The 17978-nt window shown below is 48.7% G+C and overlaps 1 protein-coding gene across 1 annotated transcript in view; it reads left to right on the plus strand.

Moving 5' to 3' along the window:
* The first annotated feature begins 775 nt into the window (after positions 1 to 775).
* Positions 776 to 17978, plus strand: part of CHRNA2 (cholinergic receptor nicotinic alpha 2 subunit) — a 236509-nt gene continuing 219306 nt past the window's right edge. The window contains exon 1 of the mRNA XM_086948497.1: positions 776 to 1082. Coding sequence (XP_086804623.1) covers positions 1022 to 1082 — 61 coding nt within the window. The 5' untranslated portion in view covers positions 776 to 1021. The remainder of the gene's footprint in view (positions 1083 to 17978) is intronic.

The following is a 17978-nucleotide window of genomic DNA, read 5'->3' on the forward strand; positions in this document are numbered from 1 at the left end:
GAGTCTGTGTTTCAGTGCAAGGAGAGCGCAGAGCGGATGAAAGGCGTGTTATATCTCCAATTAAGGCTCTAGCACGAACCTGTCTCTCGGCAACGAGGAGGGAGCAGATTGGATGAAAGGTGTGTTACAACTACAAGTGTAGCTCCTGGAACTGGCCTGTGTTTCAGCACTAAGAACAGCTCACAGTAGCTAAGGTCTCTGGGAAAGCCTGTCTTTTGACACCAAGTTCAGTTTTTTTATTCTTGCCTGCGCTTCAAGGCGCTAAGGAGACTTCAGGGGAGATTACCTGTATTTCCGACCAGCTCTCAAGTTGCAACAGAGACAGGCGTTGCAACAGACACACGCCTCCTGGCTATACAATAAAACACCTTACGCCCCCTTCCGGAGACATCAAGCCACCCTGCGCAGCGCAACTTCATAATAGGGACTGGCGCATCCCAAAGGAGCACTAGCCCTGCCAGCCCCACTGAAGCAGCAGCACGAGCCTGTATGCGAATCGTTGGCCAGTCAGGGGCGAGCCTCGCGGGACCACAGGCTCTGACCGCCTCGCATTTCTCACAGCTGGAATAGCGCCCAACCCGTCTGCTACTCCGCGAAAGGGCTCGGAGGCGCACGTCCCTGCCTGCGCCTACCTCGCAGCTGGAGCAGCGCCAACCTCACACGGGCCCCAACCCGCCAGCCTACCTTTTCTCAAACAAATGGAGTAAGTCACTGCAAATTTTAACAACCTCACAACGAGGCGCACCTCCCAGAAGCGCCAGCCCGGACAACCAGGAAGTGGCCAGTATCTGTTCCCAGTCCGGCCCTGGAAGTGGCGCACCGCATAGGAGCCCCAGCCCTGCCAGCCTCTCTCAAGCAGCTGCAGCCGCCCCGACGCCGTGTCTCACAGGAGCCCCAGCCCGGCCGGCCTCCCTTGTGCATAGCCCCATGAGAAGGCAGTGGCGCACGTCACAGGATCCCAGCCCGGCCACCGCCGTGTCTCTCTCCCAGCCGGAGCAGCCCCCATCACTGCCCAGGCGCCATGGAGCTGGGGGTCTACCTCAGAAGCGTCCTGGTTTGCTGCATCGTCCTGTTCAGATCAGGTAAGAAAAACCGCTTCTAACGTGGCATGCATGAGCTGGGAACTTACGAACAGGCACGTGCTTTGTCGTGTGCGCGTGTGGGTGTGGGCGCGCGGGGTTCAAAGACAGTTTCACAAAGTTTGAGGGATGCGATGTTGGCACACATAGAGGGGAGGCAGAGAGAGGCTGCGGACAGCGTGTGCCCTAGTGATGTGTGCTATGCTCACTGCTGATGTGTGCTATGCTCACTGCTGATGTGTGCTCTGCTTCGTAATGTTTTGCCCCCCAATTCTTGCAGGGGTGTGCCCTGCTCCCTGCGTTGTGTGTCCTGCTGCTGTGTGCCCAGCAGGGAGCTAGTGGGTGCTCTGCTCCCTGATGATGTGTGCTTTGCTCCCTGCATTATGTGCCCCGCGCATGTTTCCTTCCAACGTGTGCACTGCTCCCTGCTGTCCAGTACCCTTCTCCTTGCTGATGTGTGCCCTGCCTGCCAGATGACGTGTGCCCTGCTCCCTGCTGCTAGTGTGTTTCTTGCTCCTTGCTTGTATGTGCCAGTCTCCCAGTTGATGTGTGCTCTGCTCCCTGCTTTCTGCGCCCTGCCGTCCCCCTGCCCCGTGTGCCCTGCTCCCTGCTTTGTGTGCCCTGCTGCCTCCCTGCGTTGTGTGCTCTGCACCCTGCTTTGTGTGCTCTGCTCCCTGCTTTGTGTGCCCTGCTCCGTGATTTGTGTGCCCTGCTCCCTGATTTGTGTGCACTGCTCCCGGCCTTTTGTGCCCTTCTCCCTGATTTGTGTGCCCTGCTCCCTGGTTTGTGTGCCCTGCTCCCTGCTAGTGTGTTCCCTGCTTCCTGCTTTGTGTGCCCTACTCCCTGTCTTTTGTGACCTGCTCCCATAGTGTACCCTGCACCCTGCTGGTGTGTGCCCTTATCCCTGCCTTGTGTGCTCTGTTTCCTGCTGGTGTGTGCCCTTCTCCCTGCCTTGTGTGCTCTGCTTCCTGTTTTGTGTGTTCTGCTCCCTGGTGTGTGTGCCCTACTCCCTGCTTCCTGCTTTGTGTGCCCTGCTCCCTGGTTTGTGTGCCCTACTCCCTGTGCAGTGTTCCCAGCTGGTATGTGCCGTGGTCCCTGCTGGTGTGTGCCCTACTCCCTGTCTGTTGTGCCCTACTCCCTTAGTATACCCTGCTCCCTGCTGGTGTGTACCCTACTCCCTGCGTTGTGTACCCTACTCCCTGCCTGTTGTGCCCTGCTCCCTGCTGGTGTGTGCCCTGCTCCCTGCCTTGTGTGCTCTGCTTCCTGCTGGTGTGTACCCTGCTCCCTGTTTTGTATGCTGTGCTACCTGCTTTGTGTGCCCTGCTCCCTGGTTTGTGTGCCCTGCTCCCTGCTGGTGTGTTCCCTGCTTCCTGCTTTGTGTGCCCTGCTCCCTGGTTTGTGTGCCCTAGGCCCTGTGCCCTGTTCCCTGCTGGTGTGTGCCGTGCTCCCTGCTGGTGTGTGCTCTACTCACTACTTTGTGTGCCCTACTCCCTGCCTTCTGTGCCTGGTTCCCTTGGTATACCCTGCTCCCTGCTGGTGTGTCCCTATTCCCTGCCTTATGTGCCATGCTCCCTGCCTTGTGTGCTCTGTTTCCTGCTGGTGTGTGCCCTGCTCCCTGCCTTGTGTGCTCTGCTTCCTGCTGGTGTGTGCCCTGCTCCCTGCTTTGTGTGCCCTGCTCCCTGCTTTGGGTGCCCTACTCCCTGTCTTTTGTGACTTACTTCCTGCTCGTGTGTACCCTGCTTCCTTTTTTGTGTGCTCTGCTCCCTGCTTTGTGTGCCCTACTCCCTGTGCAGTGTTCCCTGCTGGTATGTGCCGTGGTCCCTGCCTTGTGTTCCCTGTTTCCTGCTGGTGTGTGCCCTTCTCCCTGCCTTGTGTGCTCTGCTTCCTGTTTTGTGCACCCTGCTCCCTGGTCAGTGTGCCCTACTCCCTGCGTTGTGTGCCCTACTCCTTGTCTTTTGTGACCTGCTCCCTTAGAATACCCTGCTCCCTGCTGGTGTGAACCCTACTCCCTGCGTTGTGTGCCCTACTCCCTGTCTTTTGTGACCTGCTCCCTTAGTATACCCTGCTTCCTGCTGGTGTGAACCCTACTCTCTGAGTTGTGTGCCCAACTCCCTGTCTTTTGTGACCTGCTCCCTTAGTATACCCTGCTCCCTGCTGGTGTGAACCCTACTCCCTGCGTTGTGTGCCCTACTCCCTGCCTTTTGTGCCCTGCTCCCTTAGTATACACTGTTCCCTGCATTGTGTTCCCTGTTTCCTGCTGGTGTGTACCCTGCTTCCTGTTTTGTGTGCCCTGATTTGTGTGCCCTGCTCCCTGCTTTGTGTGCCGTGCTCCCTGCTTTGTGTGCCCTGCTGATGCTTTGTGTGCCCTGCTCCCCGCAGGTGTGTTCCCTGCCCCCTGCTTTGTGTACCCTGCTTCCTGCTTTGTGTGCCCTGCACCCTGCTTTGTGTGCCCTGTTGTCTCACTGCCCTGTGTGCCCTGCTGCTGCTTTGCGTGCCCCGCTCCCTGCCTTGTGTGCCCTGTTCCCTGCTTTATGTGCCCCGCTCACTGCCTTGTGTGCCCTGCTCTCTGCTTTGCGTGCCCCGCTCCCTGCCTTGTGTGCCCTGCTCACTGCCTTGTGTGCCCTGCTCACTGCCTTGTGTTCCCCGCTCCCTGCCTAGTGTGCCCTGCACCCTGCTTTGTGTGCCCTGCTGTCTCACTGCCCTGTGTGCCCTGCTCCTTGCTGGTGGGTGCCCCGCACCATGCTTTGTGTGCCCTGCTGCTGCTTTGTGTGCCCTGCACCCCCTGCTTTGTGTGCCCTGCTCCCTGCTGGTGGGTGCCCCGCTCCCTGCCCTGTCTGCCCCGCTCTCTGCCTGGTTTTCTTCCCGTCTCTATATGTTGTAGCCCTCAAGGAGAGAGAGCGTCTCTGTGAGCTTCGATGTATGTTTGTCCGAGCCGCCTCCCTCTGTCCTTGAACAAAAGTCCAGGATGACCCCAAACAGCAGCGTCCATTGCGCATTTCTACTCGCCGAGGGCTGGTCACGTGACCCCTGAGCAGCTGCTGCAGGGGAGCCGCTCTGATGTGAAAACTGCCCACTCACTGTCCGCCTGCCCCGGGCAGGTCCACGTCTTTCTTTTACACCCAGCATCTGAGGGTTTCTATCACACCAGGTTTTTATTTTTATTTGTTTGAGCAGAGTTCTGTAGCATTGCTATTCTGTAGACAATCTGAGTTGTGCCCAGGGAGTTTTATGCGCCTGTTTTTGATGCTTAACTAGAACTTTTCAAGCCGAGCCACTGAATCCCAGACCCGTCTCTGACCGGTTCGTGTGCAGCCTTCCCCAGCCCTTCTGCTCGGCCCCAGTCCAAGAAAGAGTTGTAACTCCACCATCTTGATACTCACTCACCCCTGAGAGGGCGCCGGGCCTGCATGGATGCCAGCCTCTGCCCCTCCGGCTCTGCACACACCTGTGCAGCAAACTCACCCTGGGGGCATCTACCTGGGACCGGAGCCTGGCACTTGAGGTTTACGTATTTTCCAAATTCTTTCTAATGCGACAATGTGCCAGTAAGATATGACGTGACACGATAATGCTAACTGAATATGTGTTTCAGGATTCAGAGAAAGCAATATGAATACGTTCATCCGGGATAAGGCCGCTGAAAGGCACGGAGCAGACAGAAGGGGGGGGGAGGCGGCTTTGCGTCACACACGGACCACCCCTGGAAGAGGGTGAGCGCGTGCTGGCTGAGGGGCCCGGATGAATGTGTGAGGAAACGTGTTGTCCCCTCGCACCTTTGGTGTGCACGGATAGCGCCGCGACAATGACTAGGAGAACCCGGCCGCGCGAGGGCGACTGCGTGCAGGCGAGGGAGTGTGACGTAGAGGGGGATTCCCAGGAATGAACCACAGCTGAGCACCTGATCCAGGCCCGGCTCCAGGAATTTTTGTTTGGGTGGGCCAAGGGCACGTTTGGGTGGGCCACTGCGGGCTCAATGTGTCGCTTCTGGAGGTAGCCTACAAGCCCTAGATTACATCATATGTACTTGCAAACAGGCAGCATGATACAACGGATTGCTTCTGTGTGTACATGGAGCGTTATTTGAAAGTAAGACCAACGTCTGGACCTAACTGCAAACCCTCGAATTCCAGCTCCCCGGCTTCAACACAAGTACTTGAATGCTAAGCATATAAAAAGCATTCAAGTTTAAGCAACGCCTTGACACCATTGCACTAGAAAGGCTGGCTATTTACTCACTGCAATGTGCCCAACACTTAGCTTTTTGCACAAATGTAACCTTATACTTTTTATTTTATTTTCATTTTTTTGCAAAGTACTTTCATAGATAAAAAATTCCTGAAAAACAGTAATTTGAAAAAAGAGAAAGGAGTAATTTTGAAAACTGCCAGCAGTTTTCACACCGACCATTTCAAAACTAGCAGTTCCAGTCATAGAGGTAACCTTCTATTGTTCTTTGAAAACTCCCTTACAAACTCATCCATACATAGATTGGCAGTGAGCTCTTTCTCGTGTGCTAAAATAGTCAAATTCTGTTTCCGATCATGATTCATTGTGCGTCGGAAAGGTGTGAGGACGCGGGATAGGGTTGAAAAGGAGCTCTCACAGGCTGCTGTTGAAACCCCTATAACCAGAGCAGATACATATATTTCATGAAGTGCTGGGAAAGCTTCAGCATAATCACGTACCAGTTCACAAATTGTGGCAACATCTGCACCATCTGGGACTTTTTTTTGTAACAATGGTTTTGCAACAGTTAGTTCTGCTGCAAGAGTAGCTTTGATTACTTTAGTTAGTTCAAGGAGGGGTTCACACTTGTTCATATCAAGAAAATTTGGTGATGAGGGAACCAAAATTGAAATGGCTTCGATAAGTTCAATGTTCTTCTGGGAGAATCTGGTCTCCATTTCAGCTATTGCTCTGTCCAGAATGTTCAAGATGGGCTGCCTGAGCACTTGCTGTTGAGAAAAGGAAGAGTCATCTGCAGATTGTCCAACTGTTGAAAGTACCACGGAATCTGCAAATCGGCAGTTGAGAGTCCTCCTCCTTTTTGGTCCACGATTAACACGTGTGGTTTCGTCTAACACATCATCAGAAGAGCAGTACTTGGTAGAAAACATTGGATCTGCACGCATTGATTTCAGGGCATTAAGTGTTGACTGTACCACTTCCACTGCAAAACACAAATTTGTTTGCTGTGTCTGAAACACAGCATTAGCAGGTTTTAAAGTTAAAAGTAGATCTTGTAAAAATTTCCCAATAACATAAACATTTTCCCTTTGAATATGAGATAGTAAACCACAAGCTTCTGCCTTCAACTCAGATGCAGCATTGTCATCATGATATATGTCTGATATAAGATCAGAAATTGTGTCAATGTTTTCAACCACACATTTTGTAACCTCATAATGGCTGGTCCATCGAATCTCAAGAAGACGTTTGAGAGTTGGCCCATTATATCTTTGACTCACATCATGACGATGAAAAAAATTGTACAGCATATTACAAAGGTCAAAAAATCTCTTTGCCCTTGGTTCACTTTGGATGGCATGTATGACAACAAGATGAAGCTGATGATTGTAACAGTGTATGTAAGGAATATATTTATCTAATCTTCTCTGTATAACAGCCTGAACACCCCCACTGCATCCACTCATCACAGATGCTCCATCATAGCACTGACTTAAAATGTCTTCTGGCTTGAAATCACTGGCAACCAAGTGGCTTAAGATGCGATCAGCTATATACTCAGCATCTAATTGTTCCATCTGTAAAAGACCAATTAAATGCTCCTCAGGCTTGGATTTGCTCACAAAACGCACCATGAGGGACAGATTTTCAATGTTACATTTATCACGGGTGCCATCGCTTTTAATACAAAAACTTTTTGAATCACAACTTTTGTACTTCTTTTTGACCTGTGAGAGAACCATGCCAGTTAAGGTATCTATGACTTTGTTTTGGATACATTTGGATGTATATTTTGCATTCAGGGGAATAGAGTGTATAATTTCGGCTAGCTTTTTATCTTTCTTGAGAGTGTATTGGAAAAGCTTTAAAAATAAACCACTTGTTGAATCAAGCACATCTTCATTGTCGCCGCGGAGGGGGAGTTCATTCACAACAAGAAATTGAATGACTTCTCCAATGCTTTTTAAGTAATATCGATTATTTTCTATTACTTTAGTATCTATTAAAAAGGCAATTGTATCTCCTCTTTCCCCTCTCTTAGATGCCTCTGCTAGAGCTAGTGCAGCATACGTGTGAGTTTGACCGGCCACATGTTTAGCAAAACCTGTGCCAGATGTTAGCGCACTTTTCCAGTTACGGAAACCAGTTACAGTAAAAACTGTATCCCGATCATTCTTCCCATTAGTAATCACACGACATGGGAAACAAAAGCAAGCATCTAGACTAGCAGAGTACTCCAGCCATGGTCGAGTTTTGTACCAGTCCGAGCTGAATGCCCTCTCACGGTTGCCAAATCTAGTTCGGGGATAAGATTTGAGAAATGGTTGGGATGGTTTATCCCTATGTAGATCTGTAGCATTGCTGCTGAGATGACCTTGATTCTTTTCAAGGTCAATAAAGTCTTTATTCACAGCATACATGTTTCTTTCTTTTGCAACTTCCATGGGTGGTGCTGGTACAGGACTTGGATTATGACACAAGGGATTACAGCTGGCATCTACAGCACCTCTCCGAATGACGAATCTGTCCATGATGCACAAGCTAGGCTTAAAAGCAACTGAAAAAAATATTTAAAAATACAAAAAGCTTTGGTTAGTTAAAATGTTCCTCCATCAAAATACCACAGGTCAAGCACCTTAAAAAAAAAGTTACTGAAAATCCGTAATAGTGTCCATACGATGATTAAAAAATTTTAAAAAACAAAACCTGAGGTGTGTGATTAAAAACTAGAAAATTCCTCAATAAGCAGTATACAATTGCAGCCATGGATAGCTTTGGTATAATTAAATTATCCGGATATACAGAACAGGCTCTGGTCTTTCATGGCAAATCTGCCATGAGTTGCATGTTGCATTTAAAATAAGAATCTTGAATTATAAATCCCGGAATGAGGGTCCAGTGCTGCACAGACAATGAATGGAATATGTTATGTGTTGTATGGGAACCATTTCAGCTCTCTCCCTCAATCCAAGGCATTCCACTTTTGCATTTTGTAGGCTTGTTGAGCTGCGTACATCTCTGTATGATTCATGAGGACTGAAACTTTTTATGGTATGGTTGCTCATTTAGGTCTCTGGTGGATTTTTTTCTTCCAATAAAGAATCAATTTGTTTTGAGTCTTTTCCAGCCACAATACAATATCCGGCATTTTATCGGCCCACGGTTTCCAAAATTAGCCTGTTCGAGGACTAGTTATAAGAGTGGAGCAACGCAGTGTGGCCTACTTGGGGAGCGTTTCAGTATTGTGCGTGAGTGATCAGACTGATGCTGTTACGTTTTATTAGGTCATTGCAAGTAGATGTCTAGCAGCAAGGAGAGGAGAATGAGATGGAATACCTGTAAATTACATACATTTTTTTGTTGTGAGTGACTGAGCAGGTTACCTTGGGATCCACCTAGCTACAACAGATGAGCCATCCACCACATACTTGAGAACAGCAGTCATAGTATAGCTCTATATTAGCCTCCAGATTGCCAGAAGAACACCCAATAGGCCTGAATGGTCTATAGTTACCAATGGCAAATGATCTTGAGTCCAACCAGCAGTGATGACAAGCGATCCAAAGTAGCGCACCCATTAGAGGCAGACAAAATAGACCTGCCTAGGAAAAGTATTGCATGAATACAGGCATATAGATCGATGGCTTTGGGTCCTTCTAGCAGCAACAGATGAGCATGCCAATACATTAGAATGTCCAAAGAGTTATAGGCAGCCAGTATATATATAAAATGCATCCACCTAGGTGCGACAGAGGGGTATCTCAATCCTTTCACCAGATACAGGTTGCCATTTTAACTTTAAGAAATGTGTACAAAGCACAATGTCATTCAATAATGCAATACCTCTACGCAGTGGCATCAAGACCCCCACCCCCATCCAACACTGCTTTCACAGCTTAAGTAGGGGTGTTGTTGAAACATCAAGTAGCAGCCAGCCTGCACTAGGGCCATGATACACTGGCTATGATAATAGACATTTGAGAGAGAGGCAGAGGTAGAAAGCAGGCAGGAAAAGTGAAATGAGGGACATATAAATAGAAAAAACTGTACTCCTGCGTGTGATAGAAGGGGATAACAGTGGCCCTACTGCTAATTAAATAGGCAAAAACATTACAGGGTCTATTATAGCGCTGGTGCGAAAGTATTTATTGGTGTCCCACCACTGACCTCTCACTCGGTAGACACCTTTACTACCTCCCTCCAACAGTGCGCTTCATCTCTCCTTAGCCCCTTTCAGTCATAACCTCCTCATCAGACTCCCTCCCTACCACCCTCCACCAGTGCCCCTCATCGCTCCATAACCCCTCCCCCATTGACCTCCTCCTGAGTCCCTCACTGCCACCCTCCATCAGCGTCCCTCATCGCTCCAAAGCACCTCCCCCATGACCTCATCAGATTCCCTCATTGCCACCCTCCTCCCAGACTCCCCCACTACCACCCTCCACCAGTGCCCCTCATCTCTCCATAGCTCCTCCTCATGACCTCCCCCTCCTCGGATTCCCTCATTGCCATCCTCCAACACTGGCCTTCATCTCTCCGTAGCCTCTTCCCCTCATGACCTCCTCCTCAGACTCCCTCCCTACCACCCTCCACCAGTGCCCCTCAGCGCTCCATAGCCCCTCTCAAATACCTCCTCCTCAGACTCCCTCCCTACCACCCTCCACCAATGCCCATCACTCCAAAGCAACCCCCCTCATGACCGCCTCCTCAGAATCCCTCCCTACCACCCTCCACCAGTGCCCATCCCTCAAAAGCAACCCCCCTCATGACCGCCTCCTCAGAGTCCCTCCCTACCACCCTCCACCAGTGTCCCTCATCACTCCAAAGCCCCTCCCCATGACCACCTCCTCAGACTCCTACACAAATACCCTCCACCAGTTCCCCTCATCGCTCCATAACCCCTCCCCCCATTGACCTCCTCCTGAGTCCCTCACTGCCACCCTCCACCAGTGTCCCTCATCGCTCCAAAGCACCTCCCCCATGACCTCATCGGATTCCCTCATTGCCACCCTCCTCCCAGACTCCCCCACTACCACCCTCCACCAGTGCCCCTCATCTCTCCATAACTCCTCCTCATGACCTTCCCCTCCTCGGATTCCCTCATTGCCATCCTCCAACACTGGCCTTCATCTCTCCGTAGCCTCTTCCCCTCATGACCTCCTCCGACTCCCTCCCTACCACCCTCCACCAGTGCCCCTCAGCGCTCCATAGCCCCCCCCAAATACCTCCTCCTCAGACTCCCTCCCTACCACCCTCCACCAATGCCCATCACTCCAAAGCAACCCCCCTCATGACCGCCTCCTCAGAATCCCTCCCTACCACCCTCCACCAGTGCCCAACCCTCAAAAGCAACCCCCCTCATGACCGCCTCCTCGGAGTCCCTCCCTACCACCCTCCACCAGTGCCCATCATCACTCCAAGCAACTCCCCCTCATGATCTCCTCAGACTCCCTTCCTACCCCTCCACCAGTGCCCCTCATCACTCCGAAGCAACTCCCCCTTATGACCTTCTCCTCAGACTCCCTTCCTACCAGCCTCCACCAGTGCCTCTCATCACTCCAAAGCCCCTCCCCCATGACCTCCTCTTCAGCCTCCCTCACAAACAACCTCCACCAGTGCCTCCCATCTCTCCCTATCTCCACCCCTCATGATGCCCACCTCGGATTCCCTCATTGCCACCCTCCAACAGAGCCTATCATCACTCCATAGCCCCTCTCTCATATGCATTTTATTTCTTGTATAGCGCTACTCGTAGTGTAGGGTATCACAGTACTGTACATCACACACATATTATGCAGACACAATGATTCATAAAAGTATCCAAATCAGCCTATAGGGAATGTCACATAAGCTAATGAGGATTACCAGGTGTAGGAATCACATCTCATCCATGCTGCTGGGCAATATGTATTAAGAGGGTTGGGTCTGGAGAACCACAGACACAGGATTTAAAGCATAACCCAGTGGTTGGCTGTACTGATTAGAAATTATATCTGCCCAAACTCTGTATTGCAACATTAGAATAATGAAATACTGGGAAAATTCGAACTAGCAATACAAAAAAAAAAAAAAAAAAAAATAAATCGAATTATACCATTCTGGTTTGGTTTGTATACACGTCTTTGATCACACTGCCCTATGTTAGGATCGTATCTTCTGAATCAAAGGATCTCCGTGACAAAGGCAGTAACCCACTGAGCTATCCACGTTAACTACAGCTCTATTGCATTTAAATACTACAAACCAAAAAAAGAACTCTCTCCAGCAAGATCAACAATCCCCAAAGTTATCTATACATTTAGTTGTCGTGCATCAGTGCAGAACCACTCATGAATGATACCAACGATTTAAACACACGAACGATGTAAATGAAATAAACACAGCGTTCTAAGTATGTCTTTCTCGCAGATTTAAAAAACACAATAGCCACACATTCTCTTACCTGCTCCTTACGAACTCTGCCACAGCCGGATCGGTTAAACAAACAGCTCAAGGGGTCAGGAAGGTCAGGGAAGGCAAAACAAACTCCTCTTCACCAGCATAAAAGAATTAATTATCCACAAATCCAGTTCCAACGAAAGGCTTTGTCCCCTTCGCCGTGCCCCTAATGTACCTGCACGAGTCGGCGGGGACACATCCCACCTGCCTAATAGGAGATGCGTGATTGGGGGTCCGAGCCCAGGCCCAATCACGCAACTCCTAAAGAAAGATAACGTTCGAAGAACGTTTTAACTTGCAGTGGCCATATTGTGCTGGCCTTGCTGACGTCACTGCCAGGGCCAAGGGTTATGATTGGGTGGGCCAGGCCAAAGTTTGGGTGGGCCCGGCCCACCCGGCCCACCCGCTAGAAACGGGCCTGACCTGATCCCTAGGAGGGTCAAGCATAGGAAAGCATCACGGGGCGTGCACCGGGGGCGCGGAGGAGGGCTAGCGTGCCTCAGGGAGCTGTGAAAGGACACAATGGATCAATAGTGGTTAGGAGGAGGGGTGTGTGAGGGTGGAGATTGAGGGAGGGGGGCGTGGGGGTGTTCTACGCCCTGGCTACTTGGGAGTGGGGGAGTGTCAGACTCCGGCACCTGCCGTTTAAAGAGATTGATGTCGTTCAGGGGCGTAGGAGACACTCAAATTCTGGGGGGGGGACAGGGACAACCTTTTGGACTTTCCAGTGACCTTTTACAAATCGGCCATTTTCTGAGAGCCGTACGCTCTGTTAAAAGAAGACAATTGCATAGTTTTGTAGTGTAACATTGGTAAATACAGGCATGTAGTCACAGTTTGTAAATATGCTTTAATTGTTATTTACATTCATAAAGTAATTAGACCAAATGTGAAAAACATGTTTTTGAATCTTACACCGTCATGCACCAAGCAAACAAAGGTGGGACGAAAAAAAGAAACAACAAACTGAATGCTCTTTGCATCATTCCTATTCTCAAAATGCAATTGGACTAATATTGAAGTGTACTGGAGACAGGCTGCATGCACACAGAGCTGTAAGAGCAGATAAATGTCCACTTTCTAAAAGTGGCATATCTTAAATAGTAATGTGCACTCCATCCTTACCAGTAAAAAGGATTTATCATTGGCATTCCAAAGTGATAAAACATGCCTCTTCTACTCCTTTCTAACCAGATATTACACCTTAAAAGAGTGTATTAAGGAATTCCCAATGTCAATCTATGAGAGGAATAGGCCTCACATTAGTGAACAATGAATATAGATGTCATCCGCCAGGATGGATTACGGGAACCTGCTGTACCTGGGGGCACCAGAGAAAAGCATGGCCCGCCTTCAAGTGCTGCAAAATGCTGCAGCTCATCTGATCCTCAGGCTGCCCAAAAGGGCGCCTTCGAAGGTGGCCCTGCAGAAGTTACACTGGCTCCCTGTGAGGCGCAGAGTCGAATATGAAGCCCTCTGCACTTGTCACCGGATTCTGAATGGCAGGGCACCTCGACCATTGAGGAGACTGATTGAAGTCTACGAACCTGCCCGAGCACTCAGATCCGCTGGTGGGGGTCTGCTGAGGATCCCCAGGGTAAAGAAAGCACGCATGGGAGACAGATCCTTCAGGTGTCTAGCGGCAAACTACTGGAATAAACTTCCAGTGGACTTGCGCCTGGAACCTGAAGAAGCAAGGTTTCGAGCGAAATTAAAAACTCACCTCTATGCTAAATAATTGCCTGCTTGGCAGCTGTGTTCCCTGTTTGCCGCCTCTCCCACTTTTTAGCACGTGGACACGCCGGTGCGCGTAACTCAGCGCTTTATAAATGTCCCTATTATTATTATTATTATTATTAACTACAAGGACATGCAAAACATAAAGGTTCATGTCCTACCTTTTAGCAACATAGCACCCTCCTCCATAGGGCCTACCTTAGGGGTGACATATGTGTAATTAAAGGAAGTTTAAGGCTTGGCAAGGGATTTTAATACAAAGTCAACTTGGCAGTAAAAGTACACACACAGGATCTGCAGTGGCAGGCCTGAGGCATTTTTAAAGGGCTACTTGTGTGGGTGACACAATCAGTACTGCAGACCCACTAGTAGCATTTAATTTGCAGGCCCTGGGTATATGGTGTAACACTGTACAAGGTATTTACAAGTAAATATAAAAGGCCAATTGTGTATACACCAATGTTCACATTTTTAAGGAAGAAGCACATGCACTTTAGCACTGGTGAGCAGAGGTAAACTCCTCAGAGCCCTAAGGCCAACAAAATGTATCACAAAAAGAGGAGGTAAGGAGGCACAAAATTTGGGGGAAGTCCGTCCTAAGGTTGACAGGTCTAACAGTATAGTGTAGGATTCTGTGTGTCTGTTTGAGTATTGAAGTCAGTCGGATCCTTTTTGGAAGTCCCAGGTTTAGCAGGGCACTAGAAGGAGAGCGAGAATAGTTTCACAAACACTAAGTTTATCACCTGCATTCCTGAGGCTGGATGGTGGAAAAACCCTCAATGCTTTGCAATGTATACAACGCAATACAAAAACATTTGTTGTCTAATCTATGAGAAGCGCTATTGCAGATGGATGACATAAGTGTAGAGTGCACTCAAACCACATTATCTTGCATAGGAATATAAGACACCCTATAAGATAAATTTGAAATAAGAATTATCCTTGTGTGGGATGTCACAAAAATTAGATTTACAGTGTTTGTGTGGAAGAGAGATGCTTACCAATGTAAAACAGCCTGCTGTGAGAGACACAAATGAGATTCTTACAGAAGATAGATGTAGTTAGATATGCAGAATGAATTGTGTGGCAAAGCTCAGATATGAGGTGTTAGTGATGAACACCAGAAACAATCAGCCATATTCATCAACCTGAATTGCGCTCGCAAATGGCCAGATTCTGAGAAACATTTGCGAGTGCGATTTTTGCATTTGGGATTCATCATCCCAAATGCAAAAATCGCTATTTGCTAAATCGCATATTTGCGAGGAATTGGATTTAAGGAATCTCTAATAGAGATTCCTTAAATCCAATTCATCACCCTATTTGAAATTGCGAATTCGCAATATTTGGTCGCAATTTACCACGAAATCTGACTTCGTGGTAAATTGCGAAAAAAGAGTTAAAAGCACTTTAGTGCATTTTTTTCTTTTGCATGTTACACACACACATGTCCCCTGGACATGTGTGTGCGCAACACCTGTTCAAATGTGCATTTGAGGGGTGCTACAGGGTGTCCTTTGGACACCCCTGGCACCCTTCAAATCGCAATCTTTTTTGCGATTAGCGAATTGCTAATCGCAAATAAGGAATCAGTAGGAATCGCAAAAATTTCTGCTAATCCTACATGAATCCCGTTTTGCGAGTCCTTAATAGCGAATCGCTAGAATTCGCTATTAGGGCCTCGCAGAACAGGAGATTGATGAATATGGCTGAATGTTTGTGTGTGGAGCTTACACACGAATAAAGTAGGTGGAAGGTCACAAATTAGAAGTGAGTGGGATGCAGTAAAGCACTAAAGCTTTGTTATATGAGAGGCTCACAAAAACTATAAAAATGACCAAACTAGTAAATATGCCTCATGCTAGGATTTTTCTAGCCAACATATTGAGCATTTAATTGATACAATAATTGAAGGTGCGGAGACCTTGCTCAAGACTATGATGATTTATTTACAAGAGACATTTGGAGAGTTGGGTATTAACAGTGAAGTCATCTTTGGGGAACAGTTATTGCTACCAAGGAAAAAGGTCAGATGGGCAGGGTAACTTGTATATGGATGGGGATGCTCCTGAAGATGAACCAAGCTCTGTTTCTGAGCATTTCCAGGAGGAGTCAGGAGGCCCCTTACTGGAGAACACTAGTCCCCCAGGGAATAGTTCAAGTGACACAGAGGGAGGCCCTAGAGGTAAACCCCCATGTCCTCCTCAGTTAATTCAGCCTCCTCTGCCACTTCAATAGGGACTTCCATCTCTGGCAGGAAGTGGGAAATGTTTTAGAAAGGAAATACCACCTGCTCAAACTTTAGCGAGCCAATCTCAGAATCAAGAAGGAGTTAGCCCTAGATAAGGACACCCTAGAAGTGCAGAGGGCTAGGAAGAATTTAGTATTAGAATCCCATGGTGGCAGGACTAGTGAACCTAGAGTTAGGGAAGATCCCTTTTACACTTGGAACTGGAGCAGGATAGTCCCTCCTTACCAGGAGGGGGATGACATCCATAAGTGGGTTACTGCTTTAGAGAGGGCCTGTAAAGTTCAGAAGATTCCTCAGGGGCAGTGGGCAACTATCCTTTGGCTCTCCTTTGCCAACAAAGGTAGAAACAAACTCTTGACTGTAAATGGAGAAAATGCAGCTTTTCAAGACAAGTGGAGTGCCCCCCACACTATACTGGAAAAGAAAGGTGAGGTCACCTACTTAGTTGACCTAGGCACTCCAAGAAATCCCCACAGGGTGCATCATGTGAATCACCTGAAAACGTTTACTGATCTGGCTGATATGAGGATGCTCATGGCCTATGATGAGGGACAGGAGGAAGAAAGTGACCCTCTCCCTGATCTTCTCTCTCGGACCCTGTTGATGGATCAGTTGAAAGAATAGTCTTGGCAGACAGACTCACTGATCAACAGCAAGCTGATTACAGACATGTTCTCAATCAGTTTCCTGGTCTCTTTATCTGACATCCAGTCAAACCACCTGGTGTAGCCATGAAGCGGACACAGGTGACAGTCTGCCTCTGAAGAGCAACATTTACAGACAGCCTGACCATGTCAGAGAGTGCATCAGAAAAGAATCCCAAAAGATGCTGGAGTTTGAGGGGGTCATTGAGCCTTCAAATAGCCCTTAGGCTAGCCCTGTAGCCATTGTACCAAAAGGTCATATCCAGGATGGTGAGAGAGAGATTAGGTTTTGTGTTGACTATAGAGATCTCAATGCAGTCACTAGGACTGATGCCTAGCCAATCCCGGGACAGATGAACCGATTGGTACTTTGGACTCTGCCAAATGTGTCAGTACATTTGACCTCACTGCTGGGTATTGGCAGATCAGACTTTATGAGGATGCCAAATCAAAAACAGCATTTTCAAACCCCAGTGGGCATTATCAATTTATTGTGATGCCTTTTGGTTTAACAGGTCTGGAAATCTATAGTGCAGCATATCTAGATGATATATCTGTCTTTAGCTCCACCTGGGAGGATCACCTGGTCTACCTCAGATATGTACTTGAGGCTACTCGAGGCTCTGCAGAAGGTAGGCCTCACTATGAAGATCACAAAGTGCCAGATAGGGCAGACTAAAGTTGTGTACTCAGGCCACCTTGTAGTTGGAGGACAACTTCCAACATTGGAGAGCAATGAACTGGACTGGGCTGCTCCCACTACTCAGACTCAGGTCAGAGCTTTCTTGGGCCTGAGTGAGTATGACAGAAGGTTTGTTAAGGGCTAAGGATCCATAGCAACACCCCTTAATGGTCGCATCCCCAAAAGAATGCCTAAGAAAATTCAGTGGACAGTTAGCTGTCAGAAGACATTTGATGACCTGAAACAAGCCATGTGCTCTGCTCTAAATCTGCAATGTCCGGTGCTAGAAGTATGATTCCATGTACTGGGGGGCTCCTTAGGGGACCCCCATGTACACCCGGTAACAGTTTCTTAGGGTCTGCCAGCAAGCTAGTGCTGCTGCCAACCACAGACATGATTCTGCCCTACTGTTGCTGAGCTGAGCTTAAGCAGGGGAAGGCAGAACAATAGGTTTACTGTCACAGGAATTGTGACCCCCTCCCAGACAGGATTTAGTGTATTGGGCTGTGTTGGGATCACCTTCCAGGCATCCAGACTGTTATGAAGAGCATACTTGAGTCCCTCTTTGCATACTCAAGTTTGAGCCAGTTCAGGAACCCTTGTTTCTTGCTCTGGTGAGAAACTAGAGTAAGGCCAAAGGAAAGGATCATCCCCCCTGTCCAGCCCCTCCTCTAGGATGGACCGTGGTGAAGTTCTAACGCTTTCTATAGGGTACCAAAGTTCTCCACTGTGGGAGCGTCCTCATACTCATCGTAGAACAAGAATCACACCTGAAACCAAGGCAACACTCTTCGACCGTCTGGACACTTGAACTTTGTTGGGCTTTGACTGGAACCGAGATTGCATTAAGGAAGAGTCCTGCTGCTCCTGGTCTTTCTGTCAAGTCTCCTGAGTCGTCTGTGTCTGTGCTTCATCCAGGTTCTCCAGAAGGCCTGTAGGCATCAAGGACATCCCCTGCA

Source organism: Lissotriton vulgaris, unplaced genomic scaffold (genome assembly GCF_964263255.1).
Source record: "Lissotriton vulgaris unplaced genomic scaffold, aLisVul1.2 SCAFFOLD_254, whole genome shotgun sequence".
Taxonomy (NCBI): Eukaryota; Metazoa; Chordata; class Amphibia; order Caudata; family Salamandridae; genus Lissotriton; species Lissotriton vulgaris.